Source organism: Lagenorhynchus albirostris, chromosome 6 (genome assembly GCF_949774975.1).
Source record: "Lagenorhynchus albirostris chromosome 6, mLagAlb1.1, whole genome shotgun sequence".
In the NCBI taxonomy this organism is placed as follows: domain Eukaryota; kingdom Metazoa; phylum Chordata; class Mammalia; order Artiodactyla; family Delphinidae; genus Lagenorhynchus; species Lagenorhynchus albirostris.
The window spans coordinates 34,659,460-34,681,425 of NC_083100.1; the positions used below are offsets into that span (position 1 = coordinate 34,659,460).

General features: G+C 40.8%; 1 protein-coding gene across 1 annotated transcript in view; it reads right to left on the reverse strand.

Moving 5' to 3' along the window:
• Positions 1-21,966, reverse strand: part of LOC132521513 (aldehyde oxidase 2-like) — a 100,873-nt gene that overhangs the window by 7,496 nt on the left and 71,411 nt on the right. Inside the window, 1 exon segment of the mRNA XM_060151172.1 lies at positions 21,753-21,941. Coding sequence (XP_060007155.1) covers positions 21,753-21,941 — 189 coding nt within the window.

A 21,966-nucleotide genomic window follows, 5' to 3' on the forward strand; every position in this document is an offset into this window, starting at 1 on the left:
TTATTTGTTTATTTCCCTCAGTTAATCTTAGAATCTTATTTTGCAGAGAGGCAATTTTACATTCAGAAGCCTCAAAATAAATCCTCAAAATAGGCATTCCATTCAGTTCTGGAAGTTTTAGAGCTATTGTAATATAAATTGGTTTTAAGAAAATTAAGTTTGGGGATTTCAAAAGTTCCCCATAATGGCCATTGATATTCTATTTTTTATTTTTTGGCTTCACCGAGTGGCTTTCAGGATCTTAGTTCCCTGACCAGGGATCGAATCTGGGCCCTGGCAGTGAGAGCGCAGAGTCCTAACCACTGGACTGCCAGGGAATTCCCGTTATTTTAAATTGCCTTTGGTCAAGTCAGTCCATTTAGTCAGAAATGTGCATGAGGAAGGACAATGCATTTTAAACATGAAATCAGCCAGAGTCCCTCTCTAGGGTGGGGCATCCTCAAAATATTTGATAACTGGGATATCATTTCTCAGAGGTTTTTCTCCAGAGTAACAGAATAATTTTTTTAAAAATTTATTATATTTAATAATATATACATATTTATTGAAGTATAGTTGATTTGCAATGTTGTGCTAATTTCTGCTGTACAGCAAAGTGATTCAGTTATACATACACATATATTCTTTTTTATATTCTTTTCCATTATGGTTTATCACAGGATATTGTATATAGTTCCCTGTGCTATACAGTAGGACCTTGTTGTTTATCCATTCTGTATATAATAGTTTGCATCTGCTAACCCCAAATTCTCACTCCATCCCTCCTTCATCTCCCTCCCCTTTGGCAACCACAAGTCTGTTCAGTATGTCTGTGAGCCTGTTTCTGTTTCATAGATAAGTTCTTTTGTGTCATATTTTAGATTCCACGTATAAGTGATATCATATGGTATTTGTCTTTCTCCTTCAGACTTATTTCACTTAGTATGATAATCTCTAGGTCCATCCATGTTGCTGCAAATGGCATTATTTCATTCTTTTTTATGGCTGAGTAGTATTCCATTGTCTATATGTATCACTTCTTCTTTATCCATTCGTCTATTGATGGACATTTAGGTTGTGTCCATGTCTTGGCTATTGTAAATAGTGCTACTATGAACACTAGGGTATGTATCTTTTTGATTATGGTTTTGTCTGGATATATGCCCAGAAATGGGATTGCTGGATCATATGGCAACTCTATTTTTAGTTTTTTGATGAACATCTGTACTGTTTTCCATAGTGGCTGCACCAACTTACATTCCTACCAACAGCATTTCCCATACCCTCTCCAGCATTTGTTATTTGTAGACGTTTTAATGATGGCCATTCTGACCAGTGTGAGGTGGTACCTCATTATAGTTTCGATTTGCATTTCTCTAATAATTAGCAAAGTTGAGCATCTTTTCATGTGCCTATTGGCCATCTGTATGTCTTCTGTGGAGTAATGGCTATTTAGATCTTCTGCCCATTTTTTGATTGGGTTGTTTTTTGTTGTTGTTGAGTTATATGAACCGTTTGTATATTTCGGAAATTAAACCCTTGTCAGTTGCATCATTTGCAAATATTTTCTCCTATTCCATAGGTTGTCTTTTTGTTTTGTTTATGGTTTCCTTTGCCGTGCAAAAGTTTGTAAGTTTGATGAGCTCCCTTTTGGGTTTTTTTTGACCACACTGCATGGCTGTGGGATCTCAGTTCCCTGACCAGGGATTGAACCCAGGCCATGGCAGTGAAAGCCTGGAATTCTAACCACTAGGCCACCAGGGAATTCCCCATGTGTTTAGTTTTGCTTTTATTTCTATTGCCTTGGGAGACTGACCTAAGAAAACATTGGTACGATTTATGTCAGAGAATGTTTTGCCTACTTCTAGGAATTTTATTGTGTCATGTCTTATATTTAAGTCTTTAAGCCATCTTGAGTTTATTTTTGTGTATGGTGTTGAAGGTGTGTTCTAACTTCATTGATTTACATGCGGCTGTCCAACTTTCCCAATACCACTTGCTAAAGAGACTGTCTTTTCCCCATTGTATATTCTTGCCTCCTTTGTCGAAGATTAATTGCCTTTAGGTGTGTGGGTTTATTTCTGGGCTCTCTATTCTGTTCCATTGATCCATATGTCTGTTTTTGTGCTAATACCATGCTGTTTTGATTACTGAAGCTTTGTAGTATTGTCCGAAGTCTGGGAGGGTTATGCCTTCTGCTTTGTTCTTTTTCTTCAATATTGCTTTGGCAATTCTGGGTCTTTTATGATTCCATATACATTTTGGGATTATTTGTTCTAGTTCTGAGAAATGTCCTGGATAATTTGATAGGGATTGCATTAAATCTGTAGATTGCTTTGGGTTGTATGACCATTTAAACACTATTAATTCTTCCAATCCAAGAGCATGGGATATATTTCCATTCTAAAAGAATACTTTTCAACAACTTACAGCTCAAACAACTCAATTCAAATAGCTTAAACAGTCAAATATCTCAAACAACTTATAGCTCAAACAGCCTTCAGGCCTAATACCAGTCAGTTCTAAGGAGACAGGCTGTCTGAAGACTTCTCAGCCAGTTCCCATAGAACAATCCCTATTCCAATGGAATAGGTGGACAGCTGAATTGACACAGTTTCAGTGAAACAGCTCCTGTTGCAGTAGTAATGGGCCAAAGGCTTCTCAGCCAGCTTCAGTTGAAACAGTCTGATCTCAGAATCAGAATAAAGTGCCAAATGAGTACTCACATACAGAACAAGGCCTTAACCAGAAAGGACAAAACCTTAAAATAGATTCTGAATAAGTCCTGGAGAGCTTCTAGTGCAAAGAGGCTGGAAACCTGAGTCCAAGAGAAAGACATACCTTCAAACTTCAGGGTCAGCAAGAAAAGCAGTGAGCTCACTGGGCTTAATTGTGGTTACTGCACCTGTTGGCTCATCTGCCCCAGAGCCATCTGGCCCCCATATGGGTTACCAGAATATTGACCTAAAACAAATAGACTGGCAGGTATTTCTCCAGCAAAAATGGGTTTATTCAGGATCAGCAAACACACTCTATTATTTAGATTTTTGAGGCTTAGGGATTCAAGAAACCTGGCATTCAATCTCTCCACATAGGAATGATGACAGGTTAAGGTGAAAACTCTTTGTTCTTGTAAACTGTTTATTCAGAAAGTAGTTTGAGGTGACTTGCTAAGTAAGTAATATTATGGATGACCACAATATCTACATTCTAAATTATATAACATTCAAGGTATTTATTAATAAAACAAAAAAGAACCTAACAGAGTTAACTGTGATGGCATATGGTATAATTGTTAGCTATAGGATTATTTAGGAAGGACTCTTTATTGCTTATTAATTCATACCCTTTGGTATATTAAAATGCAAAGGAAATCTTTTCCTTGTTCCTAAAAACAAGAAATCTTACTGATAACCCAGATTTAAATGTTTCTGTGTTAGAAAATTATCTCAAATATATGTTGAACTGTTGCTTGACATATTTACATGGCCATCTTTCTTTGATGTCTTTTTATAAACCAAATTTTACTTTTTGGAGCTCTCTGTGTGATGTAAAGTTATTTACCAAAAATAAAAAGGCAACTAAACTAATAGAACTGCTTTACTATTATTATTATTATTCAAAGTAGTATTAGTAGCAGCAGCAGCAGTGTACTACTACTCTTAATAGTAGTAGTCACTACTACTACTGCTACTAATTGGTGTGTTCTATTACTATTAATATTAATACACTGGTCATAGTAGACCTTATGTTCATAGAGGATGTTAATGTTTACAAAATATTTTCACATGCACTTAATTTTATTTTTAATTTATTTTTAAAATATTTATCGATTTATTTATTTATATTGGCTGTGATGGGTCTTAGCTGTGGCATGCAGGATCTTTTAGTTGTGGCGGGATCTAGTTCCTGGACCAGGGATCGAACCCAGGCCCCCTGTATTGGGAGCTTGGAGTCTTACCCACTGGACCACCAGGGAAATCCCTCACATGCATTTTATAACTTTCCACAGAAACTTTCTGAGTAAGAAGGACTGCTTTACTTTCAAAGTAAGCTGACAATGATTGTTAGTCTTCCGAAAGAAGGCCATGGACTACTGTTAAGTAAGTATAATATCAATTTAGCTGGTGAGGAAAAAGTAGAACCTTTTTTCTTAAGATGCGTTTCAGGTTCTACTCTTAAAATGCAGTATTAAAACTGTCTTGGAGGATTTCCCAGGTCCTCTGGGATAAAAATAGTTTTCTTTTAAAACATAGCTTCCTTTTTCAGAACCTGACCAGTTGCAGGAGCTGTAGCCTCAGGGGACATTATACAATAAGGCTTACCCACAACAGAGATTCTTAGCACTAGGTGACTTGTTATAGGAAATGTAAAAGTGAAATTCTCCATCAGTTCTCTATACCTATTTCTTAGCATTCAATTCACATTTTAAAATACAAAAATGCCATTAAGAATTTTCAGAAGCCAAGTAAAAAGGTTAAATAACATTAAGAACTTTGGTGTTTTCTAATTCAGAAAGACAAATGCACCCCAATGTTCACTGCAACCTAAGTATCCATCAATAGGTGAATGGATAAAGAAGATGTGAGATATACACACACACACACACACACACACACACACACACACACACACACACACATGGAATATTAGTCAGCCATAAAAAAGAATGAAATACTGCCATTTGCAACAACATGGTTGAAACTAGAGGGTATTATGCTTAGTGAAATAAGGCAGACAGAGAAAGACAAATACTGTATGTTATCACTCATATGTGGAATCTAAAAAGAAAACAAATGAATGAATATAACAAAACAGAAACAGGGCTTCCCTGGTGGCACAGTGGTTGAGAGTCCGCCTGCCGATGCAGGGGACACGGGTTCGTGCCCCGGTCCAGGAGGATCCCATGTGCCGTGGAGCGGCTGGGCCCGTGGGCCATGGCCACTGAGCCTGCGCGTCTGGGGCCTGTGCTCCATGGCGGGAGAGGCCACAGCAGTGAGAGGCCCGCGTACCGCAAAAAACAAAACAAAACAAAAACAAAACAGAAACAAACTCGCAGATGTAGAGAACAAAGCAGTGGTTACCAGTTGGAAGAGTGAAGTGGTGGGGAGGGGCAGGATAGGGGTAGGGGACTAGAAGATACAAACTAAATATGTATAAAATAAATAAGCAACAAGGATATATTGTACAGTACAGGGAAATACGGCCATTATTTTGTGATAACATTTTTTAAATAAATTTATTTTATTTATTTATTTATTTAGGCTGTGTTGGGTCTTCATTGCTGCATAAGGTCTTTCTCTAGTTGTGGTGAGCGGGGGCCACCCCTTGCTGCAATGTGCGGGCTCCTCACCGCAGTGGCCTCTCTTGTTGCGGAGCACGGGCTCTAGGCATGCGGGCTTCAGTAGTTGCGGCATGTGGGCTCGGTAGTTGTGGCTCGCGGGCTCTAGAGTGCAGGCTCAGCAGTTGTGGTGCACGGACCTAGCCGCTCTGTAGCATGTGGGATCTTCCCAGACTAGGGCTTGAACCCATGTCCCCTGCATTGGCAGGCAGACCGCCAACCACTGTGCCATCAGGGAAGTCCCTTTATGATAACTTTAAATAGAATATAACCTGGGACTTTGCTGGTGGTCCAGTGGTTAAGAATCCACCTGCCAATGCAGGAGACATGGGTTCGAGCCCTTGTCCAGGAAGAACCCACATGCCATGGAGCAACTAAGCCCGTGTGCCACAACTGCTGAGCCTGTGCTCTAGAACCCCGGAGCCACAACTAATGAAGCCCGTGTGCCTAGAGCTTGTGCTCCGCTACAAGAGAAGCCACCGCAGTGAGAAGCCCGCGAACCGCAATGAAGAGTAGCCCCCGTTCACTGCAACTAGAGAAAGCCCGTGCACAGCAACGAAGATCCAATGCAGCCAAAAATAAATTTAAATAAATAAATACATTTATATTAAAAAAAAATTTCAAATAATTTTTTAAAACTCCATCTTAAGGTTTTGTTGACTGGTATAGGGGATGATAGAAATAAGATAACATGGTTGTCTAGAAAGATAACCTGGCCCTATGAACCTTATCTGAAGAAGGTGTAGGGATCCAGCAGGCAGTGCTGGGAGCACTATTGGTTCTGAGTGCCTTCTTCACAGAGGATGCTGTCACTTGTCCAACTGGAAGGTTAGATGATTCTGCCATCTGAGTGTTGTGCCCACTCAAAGTGAACCTGCCATGTGAGATGCTTGACCTAACCCTTAACTGGTGGAGTCAGCCAATATTTATTAAAAGAATCTGTCGATTGTTGTATTTGTCAATTGCCCAATTGCTTTAGATCAGTTTGTGACAATCTGGTCAACTGTGGAGACCACTGGAGATTATCAAAGTAAGCCGCCAGCAGACTGTTAGCATTTTAGAAAGATCACTTTGGGGGAAGGGAGGTGTGGTGGGCTAGAAGGTGAGACCCCATAGGATTCTATTTTAACCAGGGTGATATATACCTCTTACAATGTGTTTTGTATAATTGCTTCTCTTCTTCCTCCTATAGATTTTTAAGCTACCTAGATTCTGGCAATACCACTTTGGGGTGGTGTATCAGGATAGGGTAGGGGTGGGCAGCCAGATAGGGGAATTTTTAAAAAGCTCTTTACATAGTTCTGATATGTTCACGCTTGCTTCTTCCAGGTGCTTAAGGGAGTGGGGAGAAGAGCCTCAGGGCAGGAGAGGGGACAGGGTTCTGTTGTTGCTGTTGTTTTGTTTGTATGTACATCGTATCTCCTCAGTGTGTATACATTGTGAGCAACTTGAGAATAGGATGTCGAAATATTAAGCCCCTAAACTTTGATTCATCTAGTCTTTAGTTAAAAATATGAATAAACTATTGTCACAATGGTGTTTGACAGGCCTGAGGAGGAAAAAATCAAGTACTTTGCATTTTCAATATACTGATTTGGATAAGCCTTGGAGAACATTTATATGCCAGCAATTTCTTAAGCACAAGGAACTAAGATACTGAACAAGTGGAAAAAGGTCTTGCTTGTATTGGTACAGGCTCTGCTCTTGTAATATTTGCTAAAAAAGGAAGAAGTTCCTCCTTAGTTATACATTTAATGTTAATTACATCGGGCTTGTTCAAAGTTAAGACAAAGTTCCTTGCATCTTCTCCCTGGAATGTAATTGTCTACTGGTTACATTTAGTCAATAAATTATATTTGTTGTAGGATATGAAATTTATTCAGTTAAATTGTAAATGAACTGTGTTCATCAATTTCATCACTATATAAATTGTGTAGCCTCTTCTGACATACAGAAAAATCTCAGAGTCCTGTGTCTGTTTTTCCTTGCTAGCCGTGTATCAGTGTCTAACTTTAAAAATATTAAACCATGACTCATATAATGTACAGTGAGCAAGATCAAAGATATAGTCAATGAGGGAGCCAAGATGAAAACACAAGTTCAAAGGAAGATATGAGAAACTGATACTGAAGAAAAGAATGCCAGAATAAGATTACACAGTTAGACAAAAACAAAACAAAACAAAAACAACAAACAAACAAACAAAACAAAAAACAACCCCAAACCCAAAAAAACAAAACCAAAAATCAAAACAAAACTGGTGAATGTCCTACAGGGCAAAAAAACTCCTGAAACCTTTGGCGTTATCTTTTCCACTCTACAGAAATCATTTGCTGTTTGTCAATGTTCTACAAGTTAACACCTGTATTAGTTTCCTATTGCTGCTGTAACAAATCACCACACACTTGGTGGCTTAAAATAATACAGATTTATTATCTTACAGTTTTGGAGGTCATATGTCCAAAATGGGTCACACTGGGCTAAAATCAAGTGTCAGCAGTGCTGTGTTCCTTCTGGAGACTCTAGGGGCGAACCCATTTCATGGCCTTTTCCAGCTTCGAGAGACTGCCTACCTCAAGACATATCTTTTCAGAGGATGAACCCTACTAAATAGTGGATACATAAAGTTCCATTTCCCTAGAGCAGTACTGTCCAATATAACTTTCTGGGATGACGAATATGGTCTCCTCTATGCTGTTCAATATTGTACCCACCAGCCACTCATGGCTTTTGAATACTTGAAAGGTGGCTAGGGTAACTAGAGAACTGATTTTTTTATTTAATTAATTAAAATTAAAATCTAAATAAGCCACATGTGGCTTACGGCCACCATATTGGACAGGGCATCCCTAGAGCATCAAATTACTCATTAATGGGTTTATTAGTTCTGGAGTATGACTTTGAACCCTCCCACAGTATTTTTTCCCCTTATTTCCAAGTTTTGGAAAAAATTTCAACATGTGCAAGTAACATAAATAGTGACTCCAACAGATTAAAATTCAATAACAATGTAGCCTGATTTCTCTGTTAAGGAACTAGTTTCTTTATTTTTACCTTCCTTAGATCTCCTCGCTCATGAATATCTGAGTTACACAGTATAGGTTTCACAACTATCGAAACTTTCTGTTTGAATAGGGCATATTGTTTGCTCTTCCTTAGTCAAACATGTGTTAAGTATCAGTTTGAGATAGACCCTGTGGTAAAGGATGAGTAAAATACAGTCCCTGACACCACAGTGAACCCATTATCTAGAAAGGGAGAGTACACGTGTAGACAAATAGTTGGTGGGAGAGAAAGAAGAACCAGGTACAATAGGGCATAAAGGAGGAAAGGTCACATCCACCCCAAACTGTATCTGTTAGTCTCAGCAAGAAGGTTTATTGGCATGGTGGGTTGAATAGTGTCACCCCAAATTCATGTCTACCTGGAACCTCAGAATGTGACTTTGTTTGGAAATAGGGTCTTTGCAAATGTAATTAGTTAAGATTAGAGGTCATACTGGATTAGGGTTGTCCCAAGTCCAATGATTGCTGTTTTAATAAGAGAACGAGAGAGAGCTGGACACAGACACACAGGGAAGAAGGCCATATGATGATGGAGGAAGAGATTGGAGTGATGCGGCTACAAGCCAAGAAGACCAGGCGCCTCCAGAAGAGGCAAGGAGGGATTCTTCCCTAGAACCCACGGCCTTGCCAACACCTTGACTTCAGACTTCCAGCTTCCAGAACTGTGAGGAAATAAATAGTTAAGCCATTCAGTTTGTGGTCATTTGCTACAACAGCCCTAGGAAAGTAATACCTTTTTTTTTTTTTTTTTGGCTGTGCCGTGCGACTTGTGGGATCTTAGTTCCCTGATCAGGGATTGAACCCGATCAGTGAAATCACCTGATCAGGGAAAGCGCCAAGTCCTAACCACTGGATCGCCAGGGAATTTCTTTTCTTTTTTTTTTTTAAGGAGAGTAATACAATCGGAAAGATACTCTGTAGCTCACAGAACTGAGTGCTGAGCTGAAGAAGCCAGGCTTCAGATGTGTAGGAACAGGGGTACCTCTGAGGATCTCAGCTGCAGAGCTCATGTACTCTCCATGCCTGGCCTGGCCATCCAGGCAATCTGCTCCAGTGGCCTTTTAACCTTGTGTACCTCACTCAAGAGTCTGACTCTCATCAGAGAAACTCTGATCTGGCTTATTCTGTGCCTTTCCCACAGCCCTCCTGGAACACATGGAGTGGAGGACAGGTAACTTCTCAAAGGAAAAGACCCCAGTCAGATAAAAATGACAGATGACCACTATGCCAATGTTAGCACCATCCTTTTTGGAAGAAGAAACTGTCCTGTTGGATGCTACTCATTTAGCCAAGGAGGGTGGGTGGTTACAGATGTTGAGAAAGATTATCCTGGCAGCTCCGTGCAGAGCGGTTTGGAGCAAGAGTAGCTAGACAGCTGGTGACGTCAGCCAGAGTGAAGTTAAGGGAGCATGGGGGCGTCTCCTGCTGCCACGTCTGTGCCAAGGAAAGAATGCTCTCGTTTTGCAATCTGTGGTTTCTTAACATTGACTCATTCAATGTTGTGTAGGGAGGCTGAGAGATGCCTTTATTTTCTATCGCCAATTATTTCCGCCTATTTTTTTACTTCTTTTTGGTATCTTGAAAGTCAGAAAGCTTACTTTTTGCTACTTGTCTACCCAGTTATATGAGACGATCAAGTGTTTTTACTGTTCCAGGGTGGAGCTCAGAGCAGATTGTTTTTCCTTTACGTGAGAGAAAACCCACCCAGAGAAGCCAGGCTCCGAAGGCAAGTGTACAATGCCTCCTGTGCACCCAAGACCCAAGGGGGAAGAACATAGAGCCCAGATGAGTGTCAAGGGTTACAATTTCTCACTATTATGGGCACCAAGGTACTGCTGACATGGAAAAGGGAGTGGAATTGTCTAGACAGAGAAAGGGGGAACAGCATCTCACTCAGTGGGTCCAGCAGGGGTAACAGGCAGGAACCACCTGCTTGTCCTGCTGCCTTAGACTCCCCCTGACATGCTGACATTTGGCCTTTGTGTCCCATCCATCTGTGGGGTCCGTCGGGAGTAGCTCTAATCTTGACAACAGTGACTGGGCATTCTGGGACCAGCTATTCCTGAAAGAAAGAAAAAGGTAAAAAGTAGCTAATAAAAGTGGTTATACTCTGCGCTTGTGTACGAATTGGCTGGATGGGATGGTGGTATGAGAGTCTTTACACTGTATAACTTTTCATATTTTTTTAACTGTGTGAATGTGTTACTTATTTAAAAAATTTAGTAAGTTTTATTCTTTAACAAGGCTTATAGAGCCCAAAGAACTGGTTTTTAGTATGTGGCTTCAAATATGTCTTTTTAAAAAAGTATTTTATTCCTATCCATGCCACCCAGATTTTAGTGCATCAACGAACATGAATAATTTTTATTCAGACCCCTCTGTTCTTAGTGCTTTAGAGTTCTCAACCGTGACAAACGTTAAATAAATACCCAGTAACCATCCTTAGCCCTAATACACCAAATTAAAATAAAAATTATATTCACCATCATTTAAAATGATACAAATGATAAAACACACACATTTCTCACATTCATATTAGATTACACAGTTAAGGATTTTTTGTTTTTAAACTTTTTTTTTTTTTTTTTGCGGTACGCGGGCCTCTCACTCTTGTGGCCTCTCCCGTTGCGGAGCACAGGCTCCGGACGCGCAGGCTCAGCGGCCGTGGCTCACGGGCCCAGCCGTTCTGCGGCATGTGGGGTCCTCCCAGACCGGGGCACGAACCCGTGTCCCCTGCATTGGCAGGCAGACTCTCAACCACTGCGCCACCCGGGAAGCCCAAGGATTCTTTTTTAAAGAGCTAAAACATTTTTTCTTTATTACTTTCAACTTATTTTACCTTGGCTACTCCCACTAAGTTCCCCAGCTCTTCGGCTCATGTGTGCAAAAATCTTGTGTAATTTTTTTGTCCTGCCTGTGACCCTTCTGCTTCTGTCTCCTTTCTCTTTGTGCTCCTGCCCCACTTCCTCTCTTGGACTCCTGTGGCCCAGTGAGGCCTCCAGTCAGCCTGTGGACAGCTGTGTCCCAGTCACTTCAGTCAGACATACTCATGGCCTTCAGCAGCCCTCAGCCTCCTCCAGACTGACTACATGCCCAGTCTTTGCCTTCCCCCCCAGTCACCCAGAGCTCCCAGCTCAGCCTCACCTCCTCTGTGCATTCATTCCGGAGTCACTGCAGATGAAGGCTTGGTGAGCCCGATAGTGTGGATTCTGGCTGGCAGGGTGTCATTTTTCCCTCTCACTTTCTGGTCAAATAAGGCCTAATTCATATGCTGGTCTCTAAAATGCAGATTAGTTGGATTTGATGGATCCTGCATGTTTGTTTTTTTTTAATGATATGTATTTTTTAAAGTTTTTTATTTATTTAAAAAAATTTGTTTTGCTGCATTGGATCTTTGTTGCTGCACGCGGGCTTTCTCTAGTTGTGGCGAGCGGGCTACTCTTGGTTGCGGTGCACGGGCTTCTCATTGCGGTGGCTTCTCTTGTTGCGGAGCACGGGCTCTAGGCGAACAGGCTTCAGTAGTTGTGGTACGTGGGCTTCAGTAGTTGTGGCTCACGGGCTCTAGAGCACAGGCTCAGTAGCTGTGGCGCATGGGCTTATTTGCTCTGCGGCACGTGGGATCTTCTTGGACCAGGGCTCAAACCCGTGTCCCCTGCATTGGCAGGCAGATTCTTAACCACTGTGCCACCAGGGAAGTCCCAATCCTGCATGTTTTAACTACAACATAAAGGTGATTACAATTTAGAATTCTTTTGCTCCATGTTACCCACTTCAGTATGTGGGAAAATGAGCAATTATGTATTTCTGAAACTGATACCAGATTGCATATTTTTCATAAACAAATTTAAAAAAATAAAATGTTTTGTGATCATGTTATGAAAACGTTTTTACATTGCTTTTTCCCTCCAAATTCCAAAACAATGTTAAGCAGTTGAATAGCTGACCTACCATGAGGAAAATACTCCTTTGCTGTCAGATGCAATAAACAGACCCATAGCTACTCCACAGTAAAAACAAAACAATACACAGACCCATAGCTACTCCACAGTAAAAACAAAACAATACAAATTGCAGGTAAAGGATGACAGTTAAAGACTCAGAATGCAATTTCTATTTGCATTTTATTTTAATTGCACAGCACGGAGAAGATTCTGACACATAGAAATAGTCGTAAGTGGTAAAGTGGCAAGAGGTTTTTTTTGGGGGGGTTGTTTCATTTCATTTCTTTTTTTTATATTTGTCTTGCAATTTGAAGATGGTCTTTATTTTAAAGTCTGTACAAAAACTCAACAACCTGTTCATTCATTAGTGGTCTCCGATTTGTTAAAATATGGCATTTAGCACATCTGAGTGTGTGTGTGTGTGTGTGTGTGTGTGTGTGTGTGTGTGTAGCTGTCCTTTATTGAGTACTAGTGTCAGGCATAATACTATGCACTTTATATACCTTGTTTTATGTAGGAATTAGAGTGGACTCGCCATCACATCCATACCTGGGTGTATGTTGTTAAATTACTATTTTATAATAACTTAAAACAAAATTTTAAATGTTGCCTATTTTGATTTTTGTGGTTGGTATTGTGAGAGGAGAAACAAAAGTCTCATTTATTTAGTCTGATTTAGCAAAACTATCAATGCAAGTTCTCATCTGACAAAGCACAATGGAATTAAACATGCATATGTTAGCCCACAACTTGTGGGTTGTTTTAGACATTTAATTGGAAAATTAGCATTTGATGAAAAAACTTTGTTTTCTTTGAATCTATAATGTTATTCTCTTTTGCTTTCAGTTTTTCTAATGTTGCCCATTAAGTGTGCAGAAAAGCAGAAGTTTAATTTTCTAACAACGAAAATACTTGTTCCTTTTTATCAGCATATATCTCCCAGGTAGTTTTGGTGGTCACTCTCCAAAGTCCTCAGTGCTTTGTATTTTGTGCTAAGCAGCAGTACAAAATTGTAGCAATTGAACTCAACGAATACAAATAGACAACTCTTCCAAATAGCACTGGTTAATTATAAGTGCAGTAATCAATAGATTTTAATTTGATGTTTTGCACTCAAGTTGTAAGTGACTCTCGAAAGAATCAGGGAGTAGGATCTTTAAAATATCTTAATCCACAGCATTTCCATTTAAATTTTTATTTTAAAATAAAAAGAAAAACTGCATGTTGGGTAAAACACCCTGAACTTTCCTTTGTCAGCATCCAAAGCCATTCACATTTAGTGCTGAAGGACTGAAATATTGGATAAGATTTGAAGAGAAAACTTGATTTACACACTTGTGCAATCCTAAGATTCCACAGAGCACAGCTTGAAAGCCACTGGACTAGCTGATCTTGTCATTTTGAGTAATAATCTTTCAACTTATTGATCTTACCTTTTAGGAAATGACAGCAGTGTTATGCTATAGGGATAGACCAGGGTTTAAATGTCTTAGGATCGTATCTTGGGATCTAAGAAAGAAAGCAAATTAAATATTTAATATCGTAATACCATTGCAATATTTCACCAGGAAAATCATATCAAATCTGTAGGTTTTGAAAAATTTTTCTGATGGGAGGTGGCAGGATTTTCCTGGGGAATGGGACTGTACCATTCCTTTCAAGTGACAACTCTGAAAAGACAGTGGGTCAGTGTTGTCATCTCTGCTACCTGTAATGTTGCTAATTAAGAGCGCACTTGGATTCGTTACCTATCTTCTGTGCTTCTCAGATGTGAATCCCAAAGAGAATTATAAATCCTATGAAAACGTTTGGGGGAGGAGAACAGGAAGGGGAAAGTGGTTAGGCTGAGTGTTGCTTGGAGCCTTTAGACCCAGACTCCTTTGCAGTGATCCGAGAACAGCCCTGTCTACACATTTAGCCAAATGATTTGTGTGGTACACACAAATCTTCCTTGTGGTTCTTAAGTTCTGTCTCTGCTGGGAATTCTCCCTCTTAGGTTTGGTCGAAAAGCAGAACAAGCAGAAGATACATTCCCCGCCTCCGCTGCTGTCATGTTTTTGCTTGCAGAGTTGACTTTTAGTTACAAAGGTGTTAAAAACATAAAAAAAACTTCCCATAAATAATGAAAAGTTATGAAGATTCCAGAAAGCTTCTCCTGATATTTATTTCACAAAAATACAAAAAGATGACAACAAACACAAATAAAAACACAGCCCGACCCCCAGGATATCTTTACAAGTTTTATTCTTACTGTTTGCTCTTAATCTGTATTGAAACGTAAATGGAGGGCTAGTTTGCCCTCCTCAAAGGGATTTCCCTTATTCTCTACCTAACTGCTGCGCTGGGAGTTACTTGGCTATCTTTATTGAGAATAAGCCTGTTCCACCTGGGCTGGGCTGGATGCAGGACAAATCGACCTCGTCTGAGGTAGATTCAGGTCAACTCTTCTGCTAAACGTGATGGCAACTTTTAGTCTCTTCTAAAACCTGCTTCCTATTCTTCTCTCTAGACCTGTGTTCCTGGGGTGCCCTTCTACTTTGGGACTCAGATCAATACTCATTCTCTAGCTACCCCAGCCTTCTTGGGTCTCACCCACTCCCTAGCTCCTTGAGTGAGGACACAACTTTCCTTTTTTCTCAAGGATCCCAGCTCTGGGACTTAAACTGCTCTTCATCGGCCCTGGCTGATGTTCCCTTTAACTTCTCCCTTGTTTGGGGCCATCATTCCCTTCCTCCTTCCTCCTCTTTCTTCCTGGTTGGTTCCTTTTTTTTAAAATATATATATATATATATATATATATATATATATATATATAAAAATAAATATTTATTTATTTATTTTTGGCTGCGTTGGGTCTTCGTTGCTGCACGTGGGATTTCTCTCTAGTTGCAGCGAGCGGGGGCTACTATTCATTGCCGTGCGCGGGCTTCTCATTGTGGTGGCTTCCCTTGTTGCAGAGCACAGGCTCTAGGCGTGTGGGCTAGGCATGTGGGCTTCAGTAGTTGTGGTTTGCGGGCTCTCAGAGCACAGGTTCAGTAGTTGTGGCGCATGGGCTTAGTTGCTCCGTGGCATGTGGGATCTTCCTGGACCAGGGATCGAACCTGTGTCCCCTGCATTGGCAGGTGGATTCTTAACCGCTGCTCCACTAGGAAAGTCTCATCCTGGTTGGTTCTTGATAGCTATGATTAAGGCAATATATCACTATGGCTGTCAGAGATACATCTGTGCCCAGTCTCACGGGTTGCAAGGCCTAGTGTCATCAATCCAGGATTGTTAATCATCCTCATTGGGCAGTAAAGGATGAATTTAGGAGGTTCCGTTGTCTCAACTCTGCACATTCCTAAGAAGGGGTTAGCCCTTGACCAACTCGTGGGAGATAACACCTCAGCCCTCAAAATAACCTGCCTTATGGGAGTGTTTTTGTTTACCTGAGGCCTTGGGCCATGTGATATCACTTGACCTCTGGAAGACCTGGACACTGAATGACTAAGGTCAGCTATGCAGGTGACCTCTGTCTATGTGACTGATCACCAATAAAACTCCTGGACACCAAGGCTCAGCTGAGCTTCCCTGGCTGGCAATACTTTGTGTATCTTCTCCCACATTGCTGCTGGGAAAAGGAGGTGCTATCTGTGTGACTCCACTGGAAGAAGACAACTGGAAGCCTCACCTGGTCTCTCCTGGACTTTGCCTTATGTGCCTTTGCCTTTGCTGATGTTAGTCTGTATCCTTTCACTGTAATAAGCCATCACCATGAATATAACAGCTTTCTGAGTTCTGTGAGTCCATCATTGAAACATCAAAACTGAAGATAGCCTTGGGGACTTCTGACTCAATCGTCATCATCATCAATGTATATTGACCATTTAATATGTGTGACAACTGCTAAATGCTTTTCATGGTTCTTATTCAAACCTTATAACAATGCTGTAAAGAAACTAGAATTATTCTCTCCACAAACGTCTCCCCTCATTTTATAAAGAAACTAAATGATCAGAGAGGTTAAATAAATCATCAAAAGTAGGGCTGGGATTGCAACCCAGGTCCCTTTGACTCCAGGGCCATGTCTTAAACACAAAGCTAAAAAAGTGTGTCATAACTCCTTTCCCTGACCTGATAAGATGGCTACCATTTTCCTTTTTCCCATTCAGCATCACTTATTCCCTCCCTGGTTCCACATTAAATATGTTTATTCCAGGATGCCTCCAGCTTTACCAGACTAAAGGAGTAACCTTCCAGAGACCAGGTAGGAGAATTTTTAGATGCAAAAATACACATTCACTGGGACTTCCCTGGTGGCGCAGTGGTTAAGACTCCGACCTCCCAATGCAGGCGGCCTGGGTTCGATTCCTGGTCGGGGAACTAGATCCCACATGCATGCCACAACTACTACATGTTATCGGGGTAGGTTCCAAAACCGTAAGGAAAAAGAATGCAGGCTTGTAGGGCTGTCAGGACATCTCCCCATACCTGGAGAAATGCAAGGCTGTGTATGCATAGGATATGGGGTTGGGGACTAGTGTTTGGGGTCAAACCATCCAAGAACAGTGCGAGTAAAGCAGGCTGGCCACAGCACAGGAAATGTTCACATGCCTTTCCTCTTTCATGTGGCAGGAAGGGCTTCCTTTACTGCACTAAACAGGTGGCACTTTGAATGCTGCCAGCTCTCAGAGTCTGTGTACCTAGAAATGCAAAAGAAGCAGGGAGGGAAAATGAGACATGGGTGCTAGTGAGGTAGAGGGAGGAGAGCAGGTGGAAGGAGGCTGTTTTAGGGTTTTCCTTTTTTTTAGTTTTTTTTTTAATTGAAGTATAAATTGATTTACAATGTTTTATTAGTTTCAGGTGTACAACATAGTGACTCAATATTTTTATAAATTATACTCCATTTAAGGTTATTACAAAATAGTGGCTATATTTCCCTGTACCGTACAATATATTCTTGTTGCTTATTTATTTTATACACAGTAGTTTGTGTCTCTTAATCTTAATGCCCCTTCCCCAGGCCCTCTCCCCATTGGTATGTTTTAGGTTTTCAAAGTGGGGAAGGTAAATGTCTTTAGAAACAAGACACTCGCCAACTTTATAGAATAACAGGGCAGGACAAGTTCTCCAACACAGTATTTTTCTAATTTTTAAGGTTGTGGAACCCTTCATGTCTCTGAGTCCTAAAGATTTTTTAAAAAATGAAATCCTTGTTTCTAAGGAAAGTCCTAATTTGAAAGTGTTAATTAGGCATTTTCTGTATAAAGGAAATTTCATTTTTTTTCTTGTGGAATTTTAAATGACTACACAAAATACATTTTCCAATAAATACATGTTTCTTTCTCCCATCACGAAAAAGGAAATTTTGTATAGAAATGATATTTCTTGTGGTATCTGTTTGAGCCAGGCTGCTCTGTTGGGCTCAGAGCAGAAACTATCACCAGCAACACTGTTCTGACCAAGTTAACCACCTAAGAAAGGGATAAGAGCAAAAATCAACAACTCTGATCAAGGTTACCAAAGCCACACTGGTAAAAAAAAACAAACAACTTTTTATATGATTATTCAAACTGCAGAAATTTTTATAACAAAAATGCTCCAACCTTCTTACAAATGTCTGCTTTTCATTGATGCTTAAAGTCAATTACCCGTGAAAAACAGGCTGCTAAATCTTAAGGGCTGTTTTTTCTGCTCTCAGCAGTTCAACTTGATTTAATGCGGAAAACTCTTTTTAAGCCTTTGGGAGAGGTATATTTTGAAAAACGTCATTAACAGTTATAGGTATTAGGTGGAGACCTTAACTGTAATATTTACATGGTGACTTGTATTTACACAGTATTTTTACATGTATTATTTTACTTAATTCCAAAGGAAAAATACTGAATGTTTGACCCTGATTTCTGTTTAAGAAGTAGCTATATCCTGGCTTTTATTTACCTTATGATTATAAGAAGCTTGTTATAAGACGAGGTTTGGGACTTTCCAAAGCTCATGTTCTAGTACACAGACCTGACCGTCTCACCTTCTTACTTGTCAGAACAAATTCTTTTGACAGAAGTATTCAAAGGCCAAATACAAAGAGTGTTAGTATCTATATTTCTCAAAAAAAATTTTTTTTCATAATACAATATTGTATGCCAGTGTGAAGCATTATATTATCTCAACTAAAAAACCACATTGGAGTTCGACCAAATGTAAATGCTAATACAGGCTCAGATTTGCTCCAAGGTGCTTTAAAGAAACTGGTCTGTGTCAAGAGCAATTTCAGGAGGCCTGCTGTGTGAATGAACTGTAGTTTCGAAAGATCTGAAGCAGCAGACCTGCACTGTGATAGGGGCTTGTTGCCAGCAAACTGCTGATTGGATAAGGACTATCCGGGTTTCACCCTGATGACGTGAAGATAAAGTTGCTTGGCCACACATTTCTATTTCTTTTCTCTCTCTGCCACGGAGAACAACAATTGCAGCCTTTCAGTTACAAGTTTTTTTCCACCAGGGAGTCAAGATCAGAAACTTACGAAGAAGGCCATTTTGGAGGACTACTTAGTCCCAGGCTACTTTGAATCCATTGAAACTGCCACAGGGCCTTTGCACTAGCTGTTCTCCGCCTGGAACACACCTTTACCAGCTTTACGCTTGCTCCCCCACTTCATAAAGGCCTCGGCTCAAATGTAAATACTCCAGAGAAACCTTCTCTAATAATCTAAAATAATCTATCACAAGCTAGCCCCCTACTCTTCTATTTTGCTTCACAGTATTTATCACCACCTGAAATTGTAGGTTTCTTTATTTGTTTACTGTCTGGTTTCCCCAATAGAATGTAGGCTCCATATGGCAGAGATTGACTATCTCACTATTTTTTTAGTTACCAGCAGTGCCTGGCACATGTAAAGGGCTGAATAAGTATGCTAGATGAATGAATGATTGCATGATAAATGATCAAAGCTGGGGCCATGTCTCATACCCCTTTGACTGTAAGAAAAGGTTAAGTTAGACAAGTTTATTCTATTGACACACAGGGATAACCCACAGTTAGGCAAGTGCTTATAATTTACAGTAATTGTTTGTCTTCCCCCTCTGGTATACCATAAACAACTAGAGAGAAGGCGCCTTTGAGTCTAGTTCACCACTATACTCCTCGTACCTCAAACTATGCGAGAAGGAAAGTATCATTTAATTTGATTTGATTCAGATATGAATTTGATTGAAGATATGAAATTTGATTAAGATATGAAAGGTGAGTAGGGGGTTAGCCAGGTGAGGAAAAACAAGAAAATGGTTCCAAGCTGTGGGAATTGCTGGTGGAGGCCTCTGTCCTTGACATGAGGAACAGACAGAAAGCAAATGTAACTAATGTGGAGAGACAAGGTGGGGTAGGGAACCCCGTGTGGCTGGGGAAGTGGGTGGGGGCCAGCCATGCTGGACTTCGCAGGTTTATGCGTTTGGCAGGGCAATGTAAACAGGTTTATCTTTATCCTAAGATCAATGGGAACCTTTTCGCCTCTGTACATGCTAGAGTGACATGATCATATTTGTCACACCACGTTGCAGTGGGTGTAAGGAGACCAGTTAGGAGGCTGCTTTGACCCAGGCTAGAGAGATGGTAGTTGGACTTAGAGTCTCTAGAAAATAAGCTTCTTGAAGGTAGTGATCACTCTCTGTTTCATTCACTGCTGTATTCCCAGCACCCAGATCAATTCCTGGCACCTATTAGATACTCAGCAAATGTTTGTTTAATGAATGAGTGACATAGTGGTTAGAAATGGAGGAAATAGACTGGTGGAAAAGATTGTTAGGGGCATGGTGAAGGACTAGCTACTGAGTATGAGGGAGAGAACTGTCAGGCCAAGTCCAAGGTTTCTGGTTTGTGTTACTATATGGATAAAGGAGTATCGACATTTCCTGTGACAGGAAGTGGCAGAAGAATCTATGTTTTGTGCGTTTCTGGTTCTCTCTGTTAAACTAAGAGTCAGGACTTCCTCCTCTTTGTCTCTCTTGGGAGGCCCCACTCAAGGCTGGCTTCTGGCTGTCCTCTCCTCTGTTGGTGTACAGCTGAGGAGAGGGGGTCTGCAGGCCAGAACAGAGGAACGCTTGGCTCACGGAAGTCTTGTCAAGGATTTGAAGAAGCCTATATTCTCATTGATTCAAATAGATGTGAGGTCAGTGGAATGGCTAGGAATATTGTGGGTCAGGATGAGAATGAAAGATAGATGGTCTTTCTCAACATGTTCTAAGTAGCCTTAATAACAAGAGGCTTATTATTAAGAAGTTAAAACTTCTGCCCTGCTCTTGCCTCCAAAACTTATTCCAGTGGCTATAAATAAAGATTATGAGGGGCTTCCCTGGTGGCGCAGTGGTTGAGAGTCTGCCTGCCGAGGCAGGGGATGCGGGTTCATGCCCCGGTCCGGGAAGATCCCACATGCCGCGGAGCGGCTGGGCCTGTGAGCCACGGCCGCTGAGCCTGCGCGTCTGGAGCCTGTGCTGCGCAACGGGAGAGGCCACAAAAGTGAGAGGCCCGCGTACCGCAAAAAAAAAAAAAAGTTATCAATTTGCTACTGCTAGTAAGAAGTCACACAATAGATTTTAAAGAAAAATTTAACAATGCATCTCAAACCTAAATGAAGTTTCTACTCCAAGGGTAGTTTTCACATAATCTGCATACGCAGTGCAAACAAATTCTGACCTTTACTTTAATTCGCAATTTCACTATTTTAGCGATTACTCAGGGTTGGTGTCTTTGTTTCCTGGCAGTATTGACATTTTGGGCCAGATAATTTCTTGTTGGGGACTGTCTAGTGCATCGAAGGCTGTTTAGCAGCATCCCTGGCCTCTACCCACTAGTAGTAATATTTTCCCCCAGTTGTGACAACCAGAAATGTCTCCAGACATTTGGTAGCTGTTCCCTGTGGGAGCCAAATATCCCCCCTCCCCCAGTTGAGAAATGCTGCTTTAGATCCATTTCTCAGTATGACCGAGGACTCTGGGCCCCTCAGAGGTGAGTGGTTTGCTTAACATCATAGGGAATTGGTAGAGCTGGGCAGGAATCCAGGTCTTCTGAGCCCTCGGTCCGGGATTGTGTCCATGCTGCCGCTGCTTTCTAAGATTTCAGTAGCATCGTGCCTTCAATCCCATTTAATATTTCAGTCTTCAGGTTCTTAAGTGAGAATGTCTTAAGTGAAAATGTTATTCTATCAAATCAAAGCTTCTTGCTGAATTTTAGAGTTTTCAGTGAAAAAGAATATTAATAAATAAAATCCCAGGATTGCCATTGGGCAGATCATTTATCTTCTCACTTTTCTCTAGGTGATTCATCTCCAAATTGTAACAGTTTATCGGGATTGGGTCCTGATAACCATTGACCTCTATCTTTTATTTCGTCCACCTGCTTTCATTCACCAAGCTACCTGATCCATCACATTGTGTAGTAGTAGGTTTGGATGCTTACCTTGGATGAATAGATGGTTAGCGGGGTTTGCGATGATGGCAACGTGGAGACATTAAGCTCCTCTGGGACATCGCTGATGGTTGGAATTCTGTACTCATCTGGACCTCGAGAGTACAGGACACCTTCTGGGGAGTATTTCACCTCTTCAGTGGTATAAAGGCCCATTCCCTGAATAAATAAACCTTCAATCTGAAGGGGGGAAAATGTCAAGCTC